Source organism: Dermacentor andersoni, chromosome 6 (genome assembly GCF_023375885.2).
Source record: "Dermacentor andersoni chromosome 6, qqDerAnde1_hic_scaffold, whole genome shotgun sequence".
NCBI classification, from domain to species: Eukaryota; Metazoa; Arthropoda; class Arachnida; order Ixodida; family Ixodidae; genus Dermacentor; species Dermacentor andersoni.
Window position 1 is genome coordinate 100,723,410 of NC_092819.1, and position 22,375 is coordinate 100,745,784.

Genomic DNA, 22,375 nt, shown 5'->3' on the forward strand with positions numbered 1-22,375 from the left:
TATATGAGGGGCGATCTACGGCGGCGGGAACTATAACATTCGCCCCAGCTGCGAGCTATCCCGGACTGATGGCACGGTGTGTATATGCGGGCCATTGTTGTCGACGTGGTAGTGGCAGCAGCGACAGCGGCGGCGATGATTCGGTGAAAACATCTGGAGCGGTCGATTCTGGCGCAGGAAAAAAAAAAAAAATGCGTTGCACTCGTTTACCGCTATTGCCATCTAGCGTGCGCGGGAGTTTCCGGCCCGCCGATCTTATTGTCGCGTCGTGGTTTTAGACAAGAGCCACAGTAAATGATAATAACTGTAAAAGAAAAAAAAAACACTCTATGAGAATTGAGATGTGGTAGGACAGGCCTATTAAAAGCTGAAAAGGCCGATGTCTCGTATACTCATCTGTGCTTCACGGTTTGGCGCCTGCTGTTCGCAGCTCCTACCGTTCGCTTGAGTTCATTCTTCTATAGGATTTTAGGCAACCTTACATAAGTTGCTGAGGCTAGACCAGAAGTTATATTTACTGTAGGTTTTATTTTTCCCCTTCATCTCCTCTATGAAGTGCGTAACAATTTATTTTCCATTTTGGGAAACGTATGGGCACAGATGAGTCTCTTATTGGAGCGAATTTGCTCACACAAATAATGATAAAGCTAGGAAACGTCCAATAGGTCCCACCAGGGGATTGCGTTGACGAAATAGCTTAAAAACTTCTTTTCTCGTGTCGTATTTTTACCTCTTGATGCTCTCGAAATTATGGGAATTTACGTACCAGAACCACGATCTGATTATGAGGCACGACGTACTGGGAGACTCCAAATTAATTTTGACCACCGGGGGTTCTTTAATGTGCACCACGGGCGTTTTTGCATTTCGCCCCCATCGAAATGCGGCCGCCGTCGTCCTCTTGATGCTCTCATCATCACGCCTTTCATAATGGTGTTTATGAAAGGCATTGTTGGAGACTGAACACAACTGATTGGGAACATTGCGCCTGCATAGTTGAACATATTGAACACTTACACTGGCTAACCTTCCTGCATGTCTTTCCTTCCCTATTCTCTCTCTCTCTCTCTCTGTTGAACACAGCTCTGGTGTGTGTATTGCCCTTCTTGTCCTTCGTCTTTTCGCGCTGTTCTCTTGTCGAGTGAACGTATTAGCTTGCCATATACCACTGCACGTGCGTGTTGCGGCTAACGGTGGCGTGTCCGTATAGGCAAAACATGTGCTTCCTTGTTTCGTTCTGGCAAGAACGCATAACATGACCAAGGTCCCCACATGATTGCTTCGCGAGGTCGCCGTAATGTTTTGTGTCTGGTGCCTACCGCTTTTAATTTCCATCGCGTCAACATAATCTAACAATTTTTCATGCAAAAGCCGGGACCGAACCGACAAAGCTTTTCGTTCGTACGAACGGTCTCTCATTGACCGAACGCTTTGGCTGATGATGTTCGTGTTCGCTATCGAAGAAGTCGGCACCTTTATTTGCCAACCGCGCGTAAATACTGCACTGGAGAAAACACGGGCCCCGACTGCAAAGACGCAACGGCTTGTGGCCAGATTGTAAGTTCTCGTCAAGTTCTACAGTTTTATGGCTCCCTCGACAGCTGGCACGGCGAGAGAAAGAGATCATTGCCGGACAGCGTAATAGACCCTGACAGAAATCAGTTTGGGCAGCCGCCCAGCGGACGTACCACAGTTCCCCAGCTTGGTGTATAAATGGCTTCTCCGGCTCGCATTTGTGTATCTTTAGACTTTTCGATGGCGCGGTGTGACAGTTGTCCATCGCCGGCACGCAATTGAGGAAGAACCTCCCCACCGTCTCCTGTCCTCCCTTAAGCACGAATGATCCGCGCTGCGGCCTTTATAGGCTGTATATACATATACGTGGCTCCCGTGGTGCGCCGCCTTTCCCACGCTCCAAAATCTGCTCCCCTCTCTCGTCGTCTCGCCGAGCTGAGTCAGGCCCCGTAGATTGGAGGCTTCCGACACTGAGAGACGTCGAATCGAAGGGCAGCGCGCGGGCTGCATGGAGCCTTGCGGCCGGTGGGCAATGCGGTGCGCGGCCTGCGCAGGACGCTGCAGTATTGTTTTAAGTTGTGTCTCAGCTTTTTGGGATGTCGAAAGCGCAACTGCATTGTAGCGATCAACGACTTGCGAAACAACGCACTGCCGCTGGATATACGAGTACGCGCGGCATTCGACAGAAGTCTCGAAACGGGTTTGCCACTGGCAAGCTCTTTTCGTCGGGCTTGTTGCGTATAGCTCCGTTATATAGCGAGGCTGTCAATCTTCCCTACGGTAGACAGCCGACATTTACACTGGCTAGTCTCCATGTCTTTCCTTCTCCTCCTCAAACTTCCCAAGAGACTCATTGACGCGATGTCATTGTTTGGAGAGGCCTTGATTGGGGGAAGTGTTGGTAACCAGGATTATTTTTGATAATGACATGTGTTGTTACAAGAATGTTCAGTGAAAATGACTACCGACTGCAAAGAAATGCAATGGGGGCATTGGCAGCAGAAAATTGCCACCTCTCGCAACATTTCGGTTTTACCACCACTTTGCCTCAATACTAAATCTCTCCGTAGCCATGTAAAAATTCAATCATTCTTGTTGTCGTCGTCAGCATATCCGATATATCTCCCGTTTGTATTTATCGTACGTGACTTCCTAACAAATTGCTGAGGTTGAATCTAGAACCTTTATGGCTAATAATACAGCGGCGCATTAAATTCGCAATTGAGGACAACAAATATATACAGGAACCTCTATGAATGTCCTAAGATAAAGGAAACTCGGCTCCACTCATGCGTTGATAAGATCAGCATTTCATTTTGTAGGTCAAGATTTCTATCTCCTTAGAACAAAGAACTTTGTTTCAAACAATTAAAGGAATTGGTGAATGTTCTTTTGTGTTGCCGGGCGTTCCGCACGAACAACCAGCACTAAATAATGGGAAGTGGCCTCTCGCAAATTGTACCGCGGTGACGTCTCCTTTCCTTCGACACGTCTTTTTAAGTTAACGTTTTTTTTTTCTTCGTCGAATTCGTTCCTCGGCTTTGGTGCTTCCTCCTCGGTGGCTGCTAAGAAGAGAAGGTGGATTACATTGCTTCGGCGACTTGTATTTCCGGGTACCATTTTTTTGGTCGCCTCTGGAGTTGCAGGTCGCATGTTGAAAATGCGTTCAATTGGCAAACGCATGCAGGAGAAGCAACAGACGATGATAACGATGATGACGGCGATGTTGATGATGACGATGATGATGTAGATGCAGAAGCCGATGATGGTGATGATGAAAAAGTAGATGCCGAAGAGGGCTGCCGATGAAAGAAATGATGATAAGGAAGTACATGCAGAAGATGATGATGAAACAGGAAAAGACGAAGAAGGAAAGGATGACAATACGACGGCTGTGATGAAGAACAAGAAGATAATGACGTTGAAGTAGATGAAGCAGTTGATGTACATGAAGAAAGTGATGAAGAAGACGAAGATAATACAAAATTTTAGTTCGCTGTGCACGAATCGCGAGACACTCGATTTGCAGTCCTTAAACCAGACTGGCTCTAGAGACACGACGGTACGAATGAAATCAGGGCGCTATTCTCGATCTTGCGCTCGTCCTCTCCTAAAGTTGGCGCTTATAAGGATTGGCCATCTTCTCAACTGCTTAGCACGTGCGAGTTTCACAATACAATAACCCTGGTCCTTCTTCGTGCCGCACCTGTCCTTGGTCTTAAGGAAGCGTTCTCCAGTAATAACAGCAAGCATTTACGCAAAAGGGGAGGCACAGTTATATGTGCTATAGGCATGGCCAGTAAGTCTGTCTCTCTATCTCTCTCCAGTCGGTAATAAGTGGCATTTCATTATCATTCCACGAAGATTACTCGCGTGCAACTGCGTGTTTCATCCCCTCCTCTGCCGACCTCGTTCGCGCGCAAATATGGCTCCGTTTGCACGCTCCGAAGCTTAGCGGCACCACTCGTTCGATCACGCCGTTCGAAGAGCCATCGCACTGCGTACGTCACGAGTAACGGCCCGTGGGATTTTTTTTTTCTTTTTGTCCCAGACCAGTTATCGTCCTATATCTGCTGGCGGACACTGAAGTTTTTGGTGCTACAGCAACGGGGAGCCTCCGATGCCGGCCGCTGGACTGGCCGGCCCAAATGAGGACGCACCAGACAGCTGGCTTTCCGCGGCAATGAGCCCACGCGTCCACTTGCTCCTCTCTATGGACTCTCGTACTTTTTCTCGATCACCCTTTTCCGCAACCTTGCAGCCGTCTCTTGTCTCTCCATTGTTCGCTAGGCGCGGTCTCACGGCTCACGGTGACAACGCTTTCCTCCTAGCGTTGTCCTCCTGTGTTTCGTTTAAACTTCACCTTCCTTCTCGGCCGCGTTATAACGTGCGTCAGTGAGTGCGTCACGCGAGTTAATAGTAACTTTCACACGTTCCTCGCGGTTAATAATAACGCTGTTCCTTAGTCTTTTTTGAACACGATCTTCCTGTCGCGCGTTTGAGTTCAAGGGAAACAGGAAAGCTTCCAGATGTATATTCGCCCGCGAAAGCATTTCAGGACACTATATAGTCAGAAGAGTGGCACCAAGGAAGATGTGTGGTTCGCATTAGAAAGCTAGCACAATTATGGTGTGATGCCGCAAAGCAACACTCGGGCTATTATAGACTCCAGAGGGATGTGCTCTGAATAAATTTCGACCACCTTGGGTCCCTTCACGTGCAGCGCAATTAATGTATTCGTTCGTTATTTTGCATTCCGACTCTGAGAATGCGGCTGCAGCAGCCTCAAGAAGCGAACCCGCAACCTCATGCACGCTTATCATCAAAACACCGTATATCCACTGAGTCACCGCGGCGGGCAATTGCTATAAGACAGTTGCAGACCTACGACGGTGCCTTTAACCAATGTTAAGGGCCTAATGATTGTTATTATAGACGCTCACATAATTCGCGTCCCACGATAAAGAATCAGGAACGTTCGCGCTATATTGTTGTAGGCTGCTTCTGAGTCGTTGCAAACAACTCTCAGCGCGCTTTTTAAGAGACGGCGTGGCACTACGTGTGTTGTGCATACCCAGCGGACATGCACTACGTGAACAAGTCGAACCGCAAGTAGATGAAGCCCGATTAAATCGATATAATATTGATACATGCACATTGCGTGTTCCTTGTGGACGATGCACGCGGGCGCCCCGACCAAGACGACGAATGCTTTCTGGCTCTCGAGCTGTTGGCTGAACTTGCCAGCGCTGCAGTTATCCTTTGTAAGTATAATTTGTAAAAAGTTTCCAGTTCTTAATCCTTTGTTCGCGTAACAATATTGCATTGAGCCGTCAACTTAACCAGTAAAACCACTAAAAGACATTAAAACAGACATTAAAAGACATTAACCGCTAAAAGACATGAGCATGCGAAAGCGTATCGACCGCACACACACCGATGTGAGAGCTTATGTTCTCCAATTCATACTGGTTTCTTGACAGCATGAGAAGGAGAGGGTACCTTTACGAACCTGTACAAGTGTTAGTTTTTCCTGAGGGACTGCAGATATTGCGCAAGATAGCGTTACTCGTTCTCCCATTTCTGCGAGTGACTGGGCTGGTCCACTCGCGGAGACATACTCGACGAGGAAACGGGCGCTCAGGCAGGCCCGTGTAGCGCAATACCATCACAATCGCAACCACACTGGTTTGATAATCGGTTTTAGTTAATAGGCTATAGACTTCCCCTTGCTGGAGCGTGTTGGATCCAACTAAACCCTCGGACTCGCTCGAATTGTGACGCAGCGTCGCCGCGCCAGCGCCGCGGTTTTCCGTGCGGCGCGCAGGAAAGCCGCTGCCCATTGCCGACGCGCGCTGAGCAACGCGCCGAGCAGCGCCCTCGGCAACGGCTCTCCGTTCCAGACGAGGCGGCGCTGAGGGGAGCACTTTTCAATTGGGGTTAATTGCCCGGGCCCCGTCTGAGCTGGGAGAGCGCAAGGCACCGAAAGGGACTGCAGGAGGAAGAGATGGATGCTCGAGACGGCAGCGCCTGCGCGGCTCGCTGCTCCACGCAACACCAGCGAAGGATGCAGCGCGCGAGGAACGCATACGTTCGCCTGCGACGCTTGCGCGACTGAACGTACAGTCCCTTCCTTCCTCGCGATCGGGTTGTTCGTGTAAAGCGCGTAGTATACGCTCGAAAATTACACGCGGAAGGACTGTCAATGACAACGCCCCTCTGCAAGTTTGTGGAAGCAGTTTCGACTTTGTGCGCTGCCGGCATCGATTCAAGGCCATTTGCTGGCCTCTCGTGAACAGAGCGTAAAGCATGTAATAGGGAGCAGAGTTACATTTTAGCAGGTTCCGATGGCAGCGTGTACAACCGATGCCCGTTGCAACCACGGCTGACGGCAGGGTCCACCTCTACAGCGAACGGCGAATGATATAGGGTGATGGCGTGAGGACATTTTGGTCCGGCTTGAAAAACGAATTGGTGGTCTTTAAAGAAGCGTCGGTGACCCCTCTCCTCCTCCCCTATCACGTTTCGAATTTTCTTTTCGCTATAGCTAACAAAGCAGTTGCCATTCTTTGTTCTTAATATCATTGTTATGGAGCAGCACCACTTACAGAAAACGCGAACCATGTCAAAGTCAGCATACTGACTATATTCTCGCGAAAGGCGTCTCGTAGTCTCTTTATTTCGCTCATTAATGCACAGAGTGATCGGGGAACAGATCTGCCTAGTATTTCGCCACTAACTGCCGCGTAATTTTTACCACGCATTCATTCATCCTAATATTTCATTAACATACATCATCCTAAGGTGTCATATATGACGGCCACTTCTTTTTTCAATGCGATGCAAAAATATGGTTTGAGTACTGATGACGTACTTCATGCAGCTGTAGAAGCTAACAACCTTGTTGGGACAGTGGCTGACTGACGGGACAGTATAGAGGTATAAGGTTCACTTCACTGCACGGAACTATGCTATACTCGGGAAATGTATACGTGTGCCCGCTTTTGAGCCCCGGATTTTGATGCTCGCGGCGCGTGCGTGAGCTCTGTAACTTTAGTGAGAAAAAAAAAAGAAATATAAAAGAAATTTCCCTCCGCCTCGGCGGAACTCGAGTTGCCGTCGTTGGCAAACGTCGTCGTCCTTCGCCTAGCTTTCTTTTTTTTTTTTTTCCGAGATCCCCTCTACATCCTTCGCACCATCGCGCTGCTCGCCCTTCTCCAACCACGCTTCTCTCTCAAGTGCCGTTCACTCTGGAGCCGAGTTCACCACGCATCCAAGGCGGGGCACCCCCTCCTTCGCGCCAGGGTTTTCCTCGTGCACGAGACCAACGCCGGCTTGACTCGGCCACGGGGGCAACACACCGAAGCGAGCCCGAGCAGATTGTAACAAAAGCGAAGTCGAGACAAGCGGCCTCTGTTCTTTTTTTATTATTATTATTCCCCTCTTCCTTCCTGCTTCGCAGCCTCGCAGCTTATTGTAAGCCGCGCCAGCGCGCATCCTCGTCCGCATCCATTGCTATCCAACGAGGCTTGACTCCTGAAACGTTTCCTTCACCCTCGCTGAGAACTAAGTTCGTTTCTCTGTATTTTTTTTTTTTTTGTCTCTGCGGCACCAGCAGTGAAGTTTAGCGTGACTTTCTCGGCCCTGTTCCCACATTTCGCTGCTTGCGATTTCGTTCATCCGTCCTCTAGTCGTTTTGTTATAAGTCGCTTTTATACACTTTCGAGACGCATGTCCTCGTTGTTCGCGGCCGACGGAAATTGCTGCCGTTCATTACTCTTGCCGTCGTGAGTGCAAGCGCCGGTACATTACCGCGGCCCATCGTTTCCTGGGACGTGTGGAGCCCACTCTACCGGGTCGATGCCGTGGCGTGCTTCATCGGTCTCCCGAAGGAAGGGAGCAGGCTTCCGCGGGGGTGCAGAATCGAGAGGAGCGAAGCGTTTCGCCGATCAATTCGTTGGCGTTCCTGTGGAGAAATCATCACAAGAAGAAGAACGAGAACAAGAACAAGTACAAGAACAAGAACAAGAGATCCTTTGGCGCCTCGGAGGATGCCTTTGCTCCGCTCGATTCCGTTTCAAGCGGCCACTTCGAGCGAAAGAGGTCAATGGCTCTCGGGCTTGGTAGGCCTATTGTCTGCTCCTTGCACTGGCCATGCTGTCAAGTTGGCGCCAACTTTCTTGACGTTGATTCTTGATATTCTTCAGCGGCTTCTTTTCCTTCGTTTCGTTTTTTTTTTAATCATTTATCATCCAATTTCGGTGTTCTATACGTGTTTCGAAGACGTAAAAGAAAGTGGGTATTTCCTCTTTCCCTTTTAGGTGTAATATTTATTTCCTTTCTCTCTACTATTAGTTTCAGTGGTCTTGAGAAAGCTATGTCTTCCCTGTGTAGTTTCTTGAAGCGTAAAAATGAACTCATGGGGTCACTGGAAAACGACGACTAAATGGAGCCAATAGAGAGGGGCACACGATACACGTATTTCGGAAACGAAGGGTACGATTAAAATGCGCTAAGGCGTGAAGTCAAGTGGCGCGAATGAAGCAAATTAAATGTGAAACCAGCCATTGAGAATGTTTTGCCGGTCTATTTTTGGTTTCTTTCTTAACAACATCGTTTTGCATTATGCAAGACACCCGGATGAACGTGAGAACGTTTTTTTATTGCAGAAAAAACACAGAACATCAGAACTTTCTTGACTGTAGTTTCATTCGGGTTAAACAGTATAAATTTGGCTCGTAATAACGTAAGGAAGTGCCAGCAAACAGAGTCAAAGCTGTGCAGTGCCTTCGCAGGGGTAAGTGTTTTGTCCACAAAGGCTGTCTGAGTTACGGGGAACATATTTGCTGGTTGGTGAATAATCGTCATGCGCCAACATGCAGTTTCTCAAGAAAGAAAAAGGGGAAAAAAAGAAAGAAGAAAAGAAAGAAGGAAAGCTCTATTTGGATTGCTTACGACACTGTGCAATGCATTGCATGCGACAGCCGTGACAGGCCGTGTGAATCGGCATTATGCACTGGCACCCGTATGGCACTTGTGCAGGCATCCTCGATCGTGCAGTCTAGTGCAACAATGCGATTTATAAATCGATGCTGCTTGGCTTGCTGAAAGAAAGCGCGGGTATAATGCGAAAGCACAGCTTCTGCTAGCTAAGAAGAACGCTGAGATCTGTGGCGGGGCAGAGGACCACAACAGCAAACGTGCAGTACACTTCGCAGTACACTTCGCACTGCTTAATACGTTTCTTCAGTGTGCTATCGCAAACTACCTTTCCGTCGATAAAGGTGCTTATGAGCAACATACTTTTGAGCACATAAGTCGGCGTGCAGTCCTCCGCTCATTAGCTGGGACTGTCCTTGTTACGTATTCCACCCATTCTTACGCGCATTGCAGATATTCTCTGCTAAATTTGTTAGAGCGAATTATAAACGCCATCCAAGCCAACAAACTTATCTGCCCGCAATGGTCGTTTTGCAATGCACACAATTAACCGTATACTGTAGCTTTATTAAGATATGTTTTTTTTTTTTTGGTGACTCTTTGCTGCGGTAGTTTAAATTTTTGCATTGCTAGACAACTATATAAAAATAATAAAGAAAAAAGGAAATTGAAGATCCCACTTCCGCCCATTCGTGCCTATACGAATGGAATGCAGGCGTGTTTCTTTTGGCACGACCCAAGGACGACGCTTTAAAAGCTCGGCCATCTGAATTGCTCTCTCGTCTAGCCTATGCGCTCGCCCTTGAGCCTGCCGGGACGTTGTGGCAACCGAGCGAGCAGCTCGCATAAGTCTTGAGCCATGGTTACCAGTCTCTCGAGTGCATCCGAGAAATCCGTTTCCATAACGTCAAAACGTCGCTCTCGTCGGCGTGCTGCATATGTATGCAGCTGCACACTGTGAAGTAGTGTGACGTCAGCAAACCTTTGCCGTCTGTGGTTCGTCAATGGCGCGCCTATAGTCTTTTGTGCGAGAAACCCGTCTTCCTTTGCGCATTCATCACTTAGTCATTATACTTTGATCGAGTGATCACTTTCGGCTTTGCGATATTGTTTTTGTCTCTGGTATGTCCAGCCTCAAAACAGTACCGGTGAACCGGTGAGCAAGAAAGCGCCGTATTTGCTGTCGGCAACTCTTGTGAATAAGTCTTGCTACTGCTACAGCTATACAGCTATAGAGTAAGCTAAGTAAATTTATTCACTGCATATGTCCGCAGCTGTTCATATAAACTGCATCTACACACGCACGCTTGCATCTTGCAAACATGTATCACGTCCCAGAAACTGTTTTAGGCGTAGTAGGGAAGAAATTTGAGTATTTATATATTAACGCGCCACTGCTGTTGTACTGGGGTATTATTTAATATACGCAAAGGCGCAGGCTCGCCCAACGCGTCGACATGCGCAGCATTTGTCTAGCGTATCTAGCTGATACACTGCACATGCCGGCGCACTGGGCGAGCGTGGTCCTTGCCGCATTTTTCGGAAACAACGCGAAATATCGAACGTCGCGGATGTATGACACGGCTCAGGCGTTACGTGGGTTGTCCCGTCACGTCCTTACGCCGCTAGTCGTATCTCTATGCAGCGTTCGTTTCCGAAATGTCACCCGCGTATGGAATCGCACTTCTTGCGAGCCTGTGGCATATGCGTACGGCTGGATTTCTGAAGTCCTCATTAGATGTATAGTACAGTGCTTCAGTGTTTTACGCACGAACGCGACAAAACCGCCTCTGTGTACTTTCGTTGCGGATAGCAACACCGATCAAAGCTTGCCCTGCATATAGCGTCTTTCGAAACACTGTGAGGGCGACCAATTACGCGTGACGCCGTGGCGGCATTCAGGTTTATATATATATACGCCCGCGATCGCTCCCGCTTGTTCACACGCGACTGCACCGAGCCACGCGGTGTGTGTACGTGCCGTCGTCAGCGCCGTCGCAAAATAAATGCGCTCGCCGCGTTACACCGCATGCGATGGCGTCACGCGTATGCATATAAGCGCCACGCCGCATGGAGAACAATACGCGCAGTCACCACCACTTCGGCACGGCCGACGCCGGCTGACTCGTCGGGGACGCGTGCGTATACGTGAATGCCTAATGAGCAGCCTGATGAGCGGCGCGCCTATAGTGCACCTCTTTGAGCTCTAGGTCGGGCTAGTCCTTTTCACAAGGCCATGCGTGCCCGCGCGCGCGTGAGAGAGAGAGAGAGAGAGTCAAATAGAGAGGAGGAGGAGGGTTAACTGAGGGCTGTAGAGACGAAAGCCCGTAGGGGTGTGCTCCACGTATTGGTCTGTATAAAACAGCTGGATTTTCTGTTTACGTGTTCGCCTCCATGCTGGTGCCCGATTGAGATGCATGATTCTCGTGAGGTAAAAAAAGAAAGAAAGAAAGAAAGAAAGAAAGAAAGAAAGAAAGAAAACGTGCTGTCTGCGCAGGAAGTCACGTTGAAGAGTCGCAATTCCCCCGCACCGACTTGTAGTGAGGCTAACTTCAAGAGCCCCACTTTTAAGCTTGGCGTGTAGGGAGATTGTATAATTGGAGCACGCGTATATATTGTGAACGTAAGCACGCGAGCTATTCCCTCATATACACATCAGCAAATAGGGACGACCGAGCGTTGATCGGCACCGCGCCGTTATGCCGAACTGGCTTGCGGCAGTCATGATTATCGCAACTGGTCTGTTTATTGCCGTCACAACCGTTCCACACCGACTGGAGTATTTCGCAGTCCGCAGTTCCTAACGTGAATTGCGTCGTGGGCACTGAATGACTCGACCATTCCAACAGAGTTTGTCAACCGACACGGTAGAAATGTTTGCTTAACAGCGGCTATTGCTTTACGTCATCTTAATGGCCACAACAAATATGAGCCACTGTATATTTAAAAAAAAGAGTAAGATGTTCACGCACCGCACTTGCATAGATATCGCACTCTCTCTCTCTTGCTCTAATCTATAACATGAGCCCGTGCTACACGCATGCCTGCATGGCATGGGACGAATTCAACGTAGCCGTGCGCACAATGCCACATGATCAGTGCGCTCATCCGCGCTCGTACCTTGTCGACGGAGCCATTGATATCACCGCGCGTTGCACCGTGGTGCTTTACACAATAGAGGCAACTAGAAAGGCTCTCTGTGCGCGAGCAATTATTCTCTGTAACTGACTGGCAAACCAGCATAACTGCGGGCAGCACGGCGTGCAATGACCAGATCGACTCGTCGGCATGGTTATTGAACATCGCTGTGAATCGATCACCAAGCAGCAAGTTATGCGGGAAGCCAATTGTTTCATTAGGCTCGACATCCCGGAAGAAACGCAGTGCCTGTTAGAGCGCTGTCGTGGAGTTCCCCTCGAATGATTTCTACCATTTTGGTTGAACGTGTAATTTCTATAATAGAAGAGCGTTCTCGTATTCCGCCCCCATTGAAATGTAACCGCGCACAGCTGCCGGGGAACCGAACCCTCGACCTCGTGCTCAACAGCTGAACGTCACAGCTCCTGACCTGCCTCTGCGGGACTCGCAGAAACCTGTTGAACGCTTTGGTATACTGCGGGTACAAGGATAAAAAAATATACTAATAAAGAAAAAGAATAGAGGTGCGTTGTGAATGCGGAAATTTCAATGAAGCCTTGCGAAACTCACGGCAATCTTTCTCAAGATCAGGCAACAAATATTCGTCTTCACTTATTCGGCTTCACGCCCTTGCGCGGAATCACCCAAGAAACACGGGGCCACGCTGTATATAGTTGCGGTTTTTTGGCTAGGTCGACTGCAATTCGCCCGGAACGGTCGAAATCTGAGAGAGTGTGCACACCACGGAGGAAGGAACCAGGCGACTGCAGACAGGGGGCGGAAGAGGGGGCCGCAGGGAGGGCACCGCGTCGTTTTCGTGATAACTGCGAGCAGTTAGCGAGTCAGTTCGGGGGAAGATTCTGTTCTGTGTCTCGGCGCACGCCCCTGTCAGGCGAATAGGATACCGCCCGGCGACTGAGCATGGCATGGCCACAGGCACAGGGCTCGTCGCTGCAGCGCCGCCAGTTCTGCGTCTGGCGGTACACGACTCGGCTCGCTTGCCCGCACGCCTTCGGGAGGAGGAGGCGGTGAAGAAGACGAAGAAAAACGCAAAGAGGCGGAGGGACTGGCACAGACCAGCGCTCGCAGTGGTGGAAACACGAGACGCTGCCTTGCGACCAGGCGCCCTCCGCACTGTTCGATGCGCAGTGCATGTGGCCGCATCTATCGCTGGCCGTCCCGCTCTGCTCGCACGGCCACACGGCTCTGCCGGGCGCAGCGCCCCCGCGTTCGTTGCGCGGGGTGTGCTGTTGGGTCATGTGTGCGATGCAGGCGTGTCTCCTAGTCGCGGGCTTGTCTCAACTCCTATAGTTGCTTGGACTGCGCTGTGCCCAGAAGCGCAACCTCGAATAATGAAAGCCAGTGTGAGATATTCCTCGCCATGTGCTTAGTAAGATTCAAGGAAGCCTCACTGTGACGAAAGACGGGTACAAGATAATTATCCTGAGGTTTGCGATTATGTGCGATTTCTTTATAAATACCATCTTTCCTATGCGATTGCAAGGGCCGTCAGAACGAGCAGACAGTTCGGAGTCCTAGTTATGTTAAAATGGGGAGGGGGGTGTAGGGTGGAAAGTACGTAGCAGCAGGCTAGTGATTGTACCAGGGAGGGGGTGGGGTAGTTTCCACCTAGACATAGACGTCCAGCTTTATCGTGGAGTGTCCAAGCTTCTGGAATCATGTTCAGAGAAGGGGCCCTTGAACATCTACTGCCTGATGGTGGCTTAAACGAGAAAAAAAGGAGAGGAAGAAGGACGTTAAAAATTTGCGCAAAAGCTGCCCGTGCCTCTGGCACGGACATAGCCATGCTCCCGAGAAAGTGCCACATGGCGCCACCTAGTGCACGTCATTACACGGCGCCTGACTCAGATGAGGCTACTTCGAAAATCTCGGTAGTGCCCAAGGCCAAGGATATCGATGTGTGCTCAGGACGTTGCATGTGGGCACTCTAGCGGTTCCTAGAGTGGCTCCCTGACCGGGTCACGGTCGTAGCCTTGAGACAGAGCCCTTGTCTCTCAGACCGCACATTGTGTAAGCCACGTGACTAGCTCCTGCTCTGCCTTGCGTTTATGGTGCGGAAGACCTGCGATGCTTGAGGGCCCTGGTACCAGACCATAAAGACCTCTCCAGCAGACTTATATGATAGCGGCTCCTAATATGCCTTTGAAAGTAAAAAAGAAAAGAAGAAGAGGGAAAGCTGGGGGGAACAGAGCGTCGCATGAGGGTCATGGTTTCTCTCAGTGTCGAGCCATCTCCTGTGGCAGACCCATTGTTTATCGTTGTGCTCCAAACAAGGAGCGCGCGTTCATCAGTAGACGCCAAGGTATGTAGGCTTTAGGAGATAACAGAGTGTCAGGCATTCACAAAGAGCACACCCTTAAACTTTGCTTTCTTCAAGAGTTTTCCTCGGCTTATTATGCTGATAACAATACGAAGAAAAGCTTGCTTATGTCCCTTACATCTTTTGATTTATTTGTGCCTCCTTTTTTTCTCGCTTGTCTTACTTGCCTGTATCCTATTACCATATATGACGCATTGACGCAAACACTTTTATCTGTCAGCTAAGACCACGAAGTTTCTGTTTATTCCATTTTCCCGATAAGCATGGGAACGCTACAGTAAGTTGCTCTGCTAAGCAGACTAAGCTTCGCGCCAGAATTCGCGATTTCTGAAACCTACAGTTGCAACTCCGACGTGCGCATGTACTGCGAGTAAAGTTATTCACGAGTTTGCAGCAAGTCTTGTTGTACACTTGCTTAGGCTGCCGACGAAGCCCCAATAAAGCGTTTCCTCTCTCTTTCTCTCGAAGTAAGGCGAAGAACGGAGGCCCACACTTCCAAGGATTCCCGGGGCCCCCGCGAATCTTTTTGGGCTCGTAATTGCAAAAGGTGGTGTCAAATTACGTCGAGGCGTGGCGCCGCCGTCTTCCTCTCCTCCGCGCAATGGGAAGGAACAGACTAGCTTGGCGGAACCCCCCCAAAAAACACGGCCAGATAGAAACAGGGCGCCAGCCTTGTCTCTATTCTCCTCTCTCGTTTACTATCTGTAGGCTTTAGCTGTTGCTCGCTTTTTTTTTTCTTTTGCATTTTATTTGGTACTTCTCCTATTCGCCTCTTTACCGAACAGCTCGACCGACTGGCGACGTCTTTCTGTTGATGGCGGAGGGCCTTGTTTTCTTTTAAGGAGGGAAAAGTCGTTATTGAGCAGTCGCAGAGCACGAACAAGAAAGAAAGAAAGGGAAGGTTGAGCTCTTCATCCTCTTCGTTGCTTTCGGCTTTTGAGCGTCGTCTGCTCTTGGGAGTGCTGGGCGTCGGCTTGAGGTCTTTTCCGCGCAAGGTCAAAAGCGAACACGCTTGCATCAAGTCGCTGTGGGCAGTCTGGGGTGTGTCCTGCTTTGCGCCTTGCGGTACCACTTCGAAGGCTCTCTCTCTGTGTATTTGTTTACGTATCTGTGTTCCTTCCCCCAGTCGCTTGTTCTTGAACACAAAAGCTAGCTCTGTACTAACCGCGCGGCTGTCGCGTCCAATCATGACGTATCAGCAGACTTGAGAATGACCAGTGATATACGCGCTTGTCGAGGCAGTTGCATATTGAGCTCTTTCAATCACCTCCGCAGCCTCTTCTAAATCCCACAGTTCTTTGTAACGTAGTTGTTTTCAAGGGTCATCTGACTGGCCGACTGTTCGACGTCAAAATAGTCCCTCGACACACATGACTGCAAAAGCGTAGCACACAGTTATTTATTTTCAGGGACATTCCCCTAAAAGACAGAGTAGGCTTGAGTGAGCTTATGCATGGTGTATTAACCCACTTTTTAATTTGCAGTGTGCCCTGTTAGCCGAAACGCAAATAAGTTGTGAAAAGCAGGTAAATTATAGAGACATGTGTAATAATTTTGTTTATCTTTTGTTTGCATTTCGGCGGTGATGATCATTCACACGAGTGTGAGCCTTCTTGTGTGGGCAGCGCGTTTCAGTTTCTTAGTATTTCTTTTATAATAAGCTGTAATTGATGGCACAAAAGCTTGCTAGCAGACAGGTACACTGCAACTATCCCAGAAGTTCGTCGCTCCACAGTTTCTACTGCTCGATAAATTAATAGGCGCCTATTCGCAGTCTCTGGTGCTTTCATTAGCAATACACTGCGCAGTCTGTGGCTGCACTCTGAGCACTTTTAAGAAGTCATTGCTCCCGTACAGGGTCCTACACTTGCCACTCAGTGGGAAGCAGATGAAAAACAAAACATTTCTCGAAGTTTGTGTTTGCCCTTCCCGGCCTGCGAACAGTGCACAGTCAGTCAGGTTGATTGATGACGTGTTGAGTTTGGTTGACCAGTGGTCTCTCCTGTTTCCTCGCTGTCGCCGTATGGGACCTGACTCTGCTCGACTTTTTTTGTTTTGGTTATCCTAAACGCCTTGTGACTCCTTCTTCGCTACTTTGTTGTCTCGCGTATTATTTTAGCTGGCGTGTTTGTCGAATTAGCGTCGAAGGAAGGCGGTGGTTTGAGTCGCTGTCAACAGCAAATATGTCTTTGTCCATCACTGCTCCCTTTTGTTGTTGTGTAGCTGCCCTTGCTTTCTTTGCTAAGCCATCGTGTGGAAGGTGGCAGGATGGCTCAGGCGTGACAAACCCGGGATCCACTCTCGGTTGGAACCGTGTTTTTTGTGTGTGTGCTTCTTATGCTACGGAAACGTGATGGTGATAACTGCAATAGACGCCCAATATATTGCCTGTAGGGAACTCAATGACTCTCTGTGAAAAGAAAGTAGCAGGAATGGCGATATTATAGTTGTATAAGTAAATGCTATTGAAGTCGCGGCAAATATTGCTGACACATGTGTTTCCACTTATGCGAACATAACAGTGAACACATAAGTGTAACATAACACTTAGCTACTGCTTCCAACCTCTCCAGTTAGTCCCCATTTAAGCCTACCTACTATAACACTCACCGACTTCTAAAGCCGGGTGAACGGCACGATAAACGTTCTCTTCAGGCTTTACTATAGATTCAACACTTATCGAACCACCCGGTACTTTAAGTAGGCTAGGACCTCAGCTTCGATTGTTTTCAAATTCTCTGATGTAGGTTAGCCGACTTAGGTTCCAAGTGGGCATGATGAGGCGGCGCACATTTTACCCACGTCTCAACATCTGCTGTACGCCGTAGCCATGGTCAAGGGCTCGAAATGTTCGTAGTATGAGAGATTGATAGAATCGCCTACGCACTTCCTCATGTGTAGCCCTACTACAGCAGTTTCTCGACATTGTCAGGAATGGCGCCCTTGCCAAGAGTCGTAATTCTTGATTATCTTTGTAGCGGTGCAGTTTGCACCCTGGGTTGGCGTCCCCAGTCGGTTACGATTGTGATAAACTAGCGGCTGGTTTGGTCAATGCCATCATAAGTAGGCGCAGAGGTTGCTTTTGCATCTAAAAACGTTCTTAGAGCTTTTGCTGATGAACTGAAGAGCAACAGCCGCACCTGCTGTAAGGAACGTAATCATCAAAAAACAGTCCTACACTCCAAGCGGGTGGGTACAGTTTCTGATATACTACACATTGGCACCTACAGATATCATATAGGGACGCCAAAGATCCACCACAAGTATGTTTGAACTGCTGAGCTAAGCTTTCAAAAATATATTCGCATTTCTTTGACAGAAAAAGAATGATTAGTAGTGCCGAAAGCGAGGCTTAAATTACCCTTTTCAAGGCATTTTGCGTACGAACCACATTTGCGCGCCATATTCACTATATATATGGTCAACGCCTTCATCTGCTAGAGTTTTTATGTTCCGCCATAGCTTTAATGACTATGTGGCGAAATATTGCGCAAGGAACACGAGAGACTTTGTCCCCAGCTTGACAACACACTCGCTGGCCCTTTCTTGCATATGTGACAAAACGTAAAGCTTCATCACGATTGGTCCAGAAGACGTACTTGCCGCAAACTTCTTCGGCAGAAGCACCAAAGAGGGAGCAACAGAAAGGAAAGAAGGAGAGAGTGAAAGGAGGACGCAGATAGGTCACGACCTCTATCGGCAGTCAAAGAGGACATGAGGCTAAACGGCGATGACAGACGAGAAAACAAACTCTTCTACCCCTCCCCCCTTCACCCACCCCTCTTCTCTTTTTCTTGAAGCGTCGTGATGAGCTAGCTTAATGCCCCAGCAGTCTCAGTTCATTTCCCCAGAGAAAAAGGACACGAGGGAAGCGAATGTTTAAATGATCGCGATCGGCGCATATCCAAACATTGGCCTTTCCTCTGGAGTATCTTTTTTTTTTTTTTTTATCTTTTCTTCGGTCATCTGTTCATTTTTCTTTCCGCGTCGCATCCCCGTTCCACACGCTGCAATATCTTCGCAAAATGGGTTCCCTGACGTGACTGTCGTGTCTGCTTATACAGAAAAGTCAGGGCACGACCGACGGGCCGATGACAGCGTCGCAGCAGGCGTGCATTGATCGTGTGTGTTATTGTGTGTCGGCGCGTGCAACTAGAGAGAGAGAGAGAGCGAGAGCGAGAGAGAGAGATGAGCTTGCTTTCAAGTCTTTTTGTATCGGATTCGCCGACTGCGCGCGTCCTGGGCGCGAGCCGCTTACATTTTCACATTCCCCGCGTTTCTTCATCCTCTTGGTCGTGTGAGACTTTTGTTCGCGCATGCCCCTTCAATCTCGCGTCGCTCCGATTCGACGCAAGGAGGCGAAGGACGACGCGAAGGCAGTTGCGAAGAGACGAGGCCGTGCCAAGCAGCCGGCTGCCCCCTCCCGACCGGCACGGGTCGTGATTTTCGCACCGCACGTTGTGTATTGCTGGGCTCCTTTACGGAGGGAGCGGGTGCGCGCTGGGGAAAAGATACGATACACGACTATCGCGTTTCTCTAACTGCCTGTCGAAAGACGAGCCCCCCCCCCCCCCCCCGCCCCCTCCATCTTGGCCGTTAATGCTCAACGCGGGCCCGTTGTGTGTCGCCAGAGATCGGAGCAATGAAAAGGCCCATCTCTAAAGCGAGGTTTAAACGAGGTTCTCGTGTCTTTTGCGAAGGCAAACTTTACAACGTAATGACAGTTTGATGCGAGCTGCGAGTCACGTGTTCGCGACTTCTTTTTTTCTTTTCTGTTTAACGTCGCTTGCTTACAGTATTTGGTCGGTTTATGCGCGCGCTGACGTTCAAGTGCCAGACATGATTTGTTGATCGGAAGCGCAGCTAGCTGAAGTACCCTTTGTAGATCAGTGGCTTCATCACACATGTAAAGGAGAAGAACGAAAGAAAATAGAGAACGGCTAAAGCAAAGGTAAAACGGATGAAGCCAAGCATCGATGTCACGTCTACGTCTGCACCTCATTTGAATGAAAACTTATGCATCAACAACTCTTGCTTTGTTTGTTACCGGAATAAACGTCTAGCCTTGCTCCTCCTGAAGTGATCACAATGTGTGTCGTAAATCACGGCGGTTTTACACAGCGACTTCACGACTCTGCGCATTTTTCATCGCATGCGATACTTAGTGACATTGTCTGTTGCTGCGCGCACACGTTCTCGCAAGTAGTGCGCAGTGACGTTATTTTTTCTCTTCGACGTCTCTCGTCGGCCCCCAGTGTTCACATACACTTTAGCGAGTGCTATTGTTGTTCGTTAATTGTGCCACATGAGTGAAAGCGGGCAAACTGTAATGAAGCCGACCGCTTCTTTGCCTTCGCTTTCGGCACCGGCCTTCGTAACAATTGAGTGGGGTTGTCGCAAATCGCTTGGCTTGCTCTATTAGAGCTAACCGAAAGATCCATGTCTGAGGGTTACGTCGCAAATCGTGGCCCGGACAACATGCCCCCCCCCCCTCCCAAAATATAAAGAAGAGAGAGAGAGAGAGAAGGAGGGAGAGAGATGAAGGGATGCTCTCGCTTTTCATTCCGTCGCATTTAAGACCATGCATGGCCCGATGCTTCACTTGAATTATGTCCAGGCGTGACTGAAAGAAAAAAAAGGGGGTGTGGGGTGAGAGGGTAGAAAGTTAGCAGACGAGGCTAAGGAGCCCATTACACACTTGCGCAGACCTTATGTAAGCAACCTTGCACGTTGTAGTTGATTCGAAACCGAAAAGGTGCGCCATTTGTTGCCGCAAATGTATGTGTTTTCTTTTCTGTTTTGGCAATGAACAGCATTGACTTGAACGTTGTATTTTGCTTTCTCTCGCATGTTCCAGTTGGTGGAAGAAGAGAGCTTCAATGTGGTGTGCGATGAGGACTGCCGTTTACGCAAGGTGAGCAGCCATCTGCCGCACTTCCTCCAACACACACACACACACACAGACACACACACACACACACACACACACACACACACACACACACACACACACACACACACACACACACACACACACACACACACACACACGCACACGCACACACACACACACACACACACACGCACGCACGCACGCACGCACACGCACACACACATATGTACGCATGCACATACACTCTTTCTTAGCCAGCTTGCTTTCACCTGCACAGCAGTCTGTGCTTGCACGTCACACACACGCACACGCTCCTCCAACACACACACACACACACACACACACACACACACATATGTACGCATGCACATACACTCTTTCTTAGCCAGCTTGCTTTCACCTGCACAGCAGTCTGTGCTTGCACGTCACACACACGCACACGCTTGCATACGGTTAGCAGAGCGCGTCACCGTGACATTGAACTCAACCACGCCTGTCTACCGCGGCGCAGTCCGGTGAGGCGATGCCGAGACGCCTCGCCGCCAAACCGACCTCAACTACGTATTACCGCCCTCCGTTTCACGTCCCTTCTCTTTTTCTTTCCTTGTGCCGCTTTTATCTCCTCGCTTTTGTGTGTCTGTACGTGTGCTTCTGAAGGGCACGGGTGTTCCTCTGCCAAGAGGACGAGTCGCCCACGCCTGGTTCTCAAACATCGCGCCCGGTTTGACGCGCCTTTCTCCGCAGACTGAACGCTTAACACCGGTTTTCTGCAAACATCCTCCGGCAGATCTTCTTTTGGGCGTCGCGCATTGTGACCCTAAAGACCTGGAAAGAAAAAAAGGAGAGAGTCATGAAAAAACAATGAGTGCCGTTCTCCGTCGCTAAGCTTTCCCAGAAAACAAGACGCCGAGACAGCCGTTGTCGCTTTCTCTCAGTGGCTTCCTTCTAGTTTTCCGCAACCTTTCGGAAACAATGAATTGCGCTTCTACAGCTGGATAGCTGGGGAAAATAATAATTAAACAAGGTCGATGCTTGATGAAGCTATATAGAGACCTGCTGGCAATTTTCATTCCCTTTCTTGAAGCGCTCGTGGCTGCTGCAATCGGAGGCCGCAATTTTCGGTGGATTCGGAGCTACCTGACCGAAAGGAGCTGTTTCTTTGTAGTCACCGAGGATACTCAAACTTCCGACTACTACACCAGCCGTGGAGTTACGCAAGGTGGCGTTTTAAGCCCGGTTTTGTTCAACCTGAGTTTGACTGGGCTGGCGGAATTCCTGCCACAGTCTAGGTTAGTCTGTCAATTTAGGCAGATCACATCTGCATCTGGGCGTCAGGAGTAACTCGGCCGCAGGTTCGCGCAAGCTTACAAAAGGCCGCAACGATGCCGTGTACTTATCTTCAGAGACAAGGCCTCGGAATTTGAACAGAAAAGCGCGCATTAGTCGCGTTCGCGCGATAATTGGTGACCGGATACCTGTTTTCTATTTATGGCCATCCTATCCACTACAAGAGAACCCATCCATTTTTAGGTATGATTGTCGACCGCCACCTCTCCTGAAGCTCTCATATGTATCCTACCATAACAAAAATACTCCTTTCAATCAGCCACCTTTTCAAAGCCATTGCTGGAAAAACATAGGAACCGTCGGTGCGTTCTATGCTTCAACTGTACAAAGCGCTCTTCATTGGTTTCTTGCATTACAGCACTACGGTGCTGTCAAGTCCTCGGAGGACAAATCTCTGAGTGCATGAGGGCATGCAAGCTCAAGCGTTTAGAACATGTCAGGGTCTAACGCGATGCGCTTCAAAAGCCGCAACAATTGCCATCGCCAGGGAACATATACATCAGTACATATATCACCATAGACACCCTTAGAGATCATCTTAATCACCTTTCCCGACTCCAGTCAGAACAGCCTTGCTTCTCTCGCAAAGTAGAGCAAATGCAACTTTTTGGGGCATTGTACCGATCCTCTCTTCCGTCCGATTTCACGCCTGCAGCCAGATCACCTTGTCCATTGTGGTGTCTCTGGCAGCCACAAGCGCG

General features: G+C 49.3%; 1 protein-coding gene across 4 annotated transcripts in view; it reads left to right on the forward strand.

Annotated features, from left to right (window-relative positions):
* The window catches only part of sev (receptor protein-tyrosine kinase sevenless), a 142,722-nt gene that overhangs the window by 51,757 nt on the left and 68,590 nt on the right, over nt 1-22,375 (forward strand). For all 4 annotated transcript variants that reach the window (XM_055066513.2, XM_050171395.3, XM_055066514.2 and 1 more), the window contains exon 2: nt 20,292-20,348. In XM_055066513.2, coding sequence (XP_054922488.2) covers nt 20,292-20,348 — 57 coding nt within the window. The remainder of the gene's footprint in view (nt 1-20,291; nt 20,349-22,375) is intronic.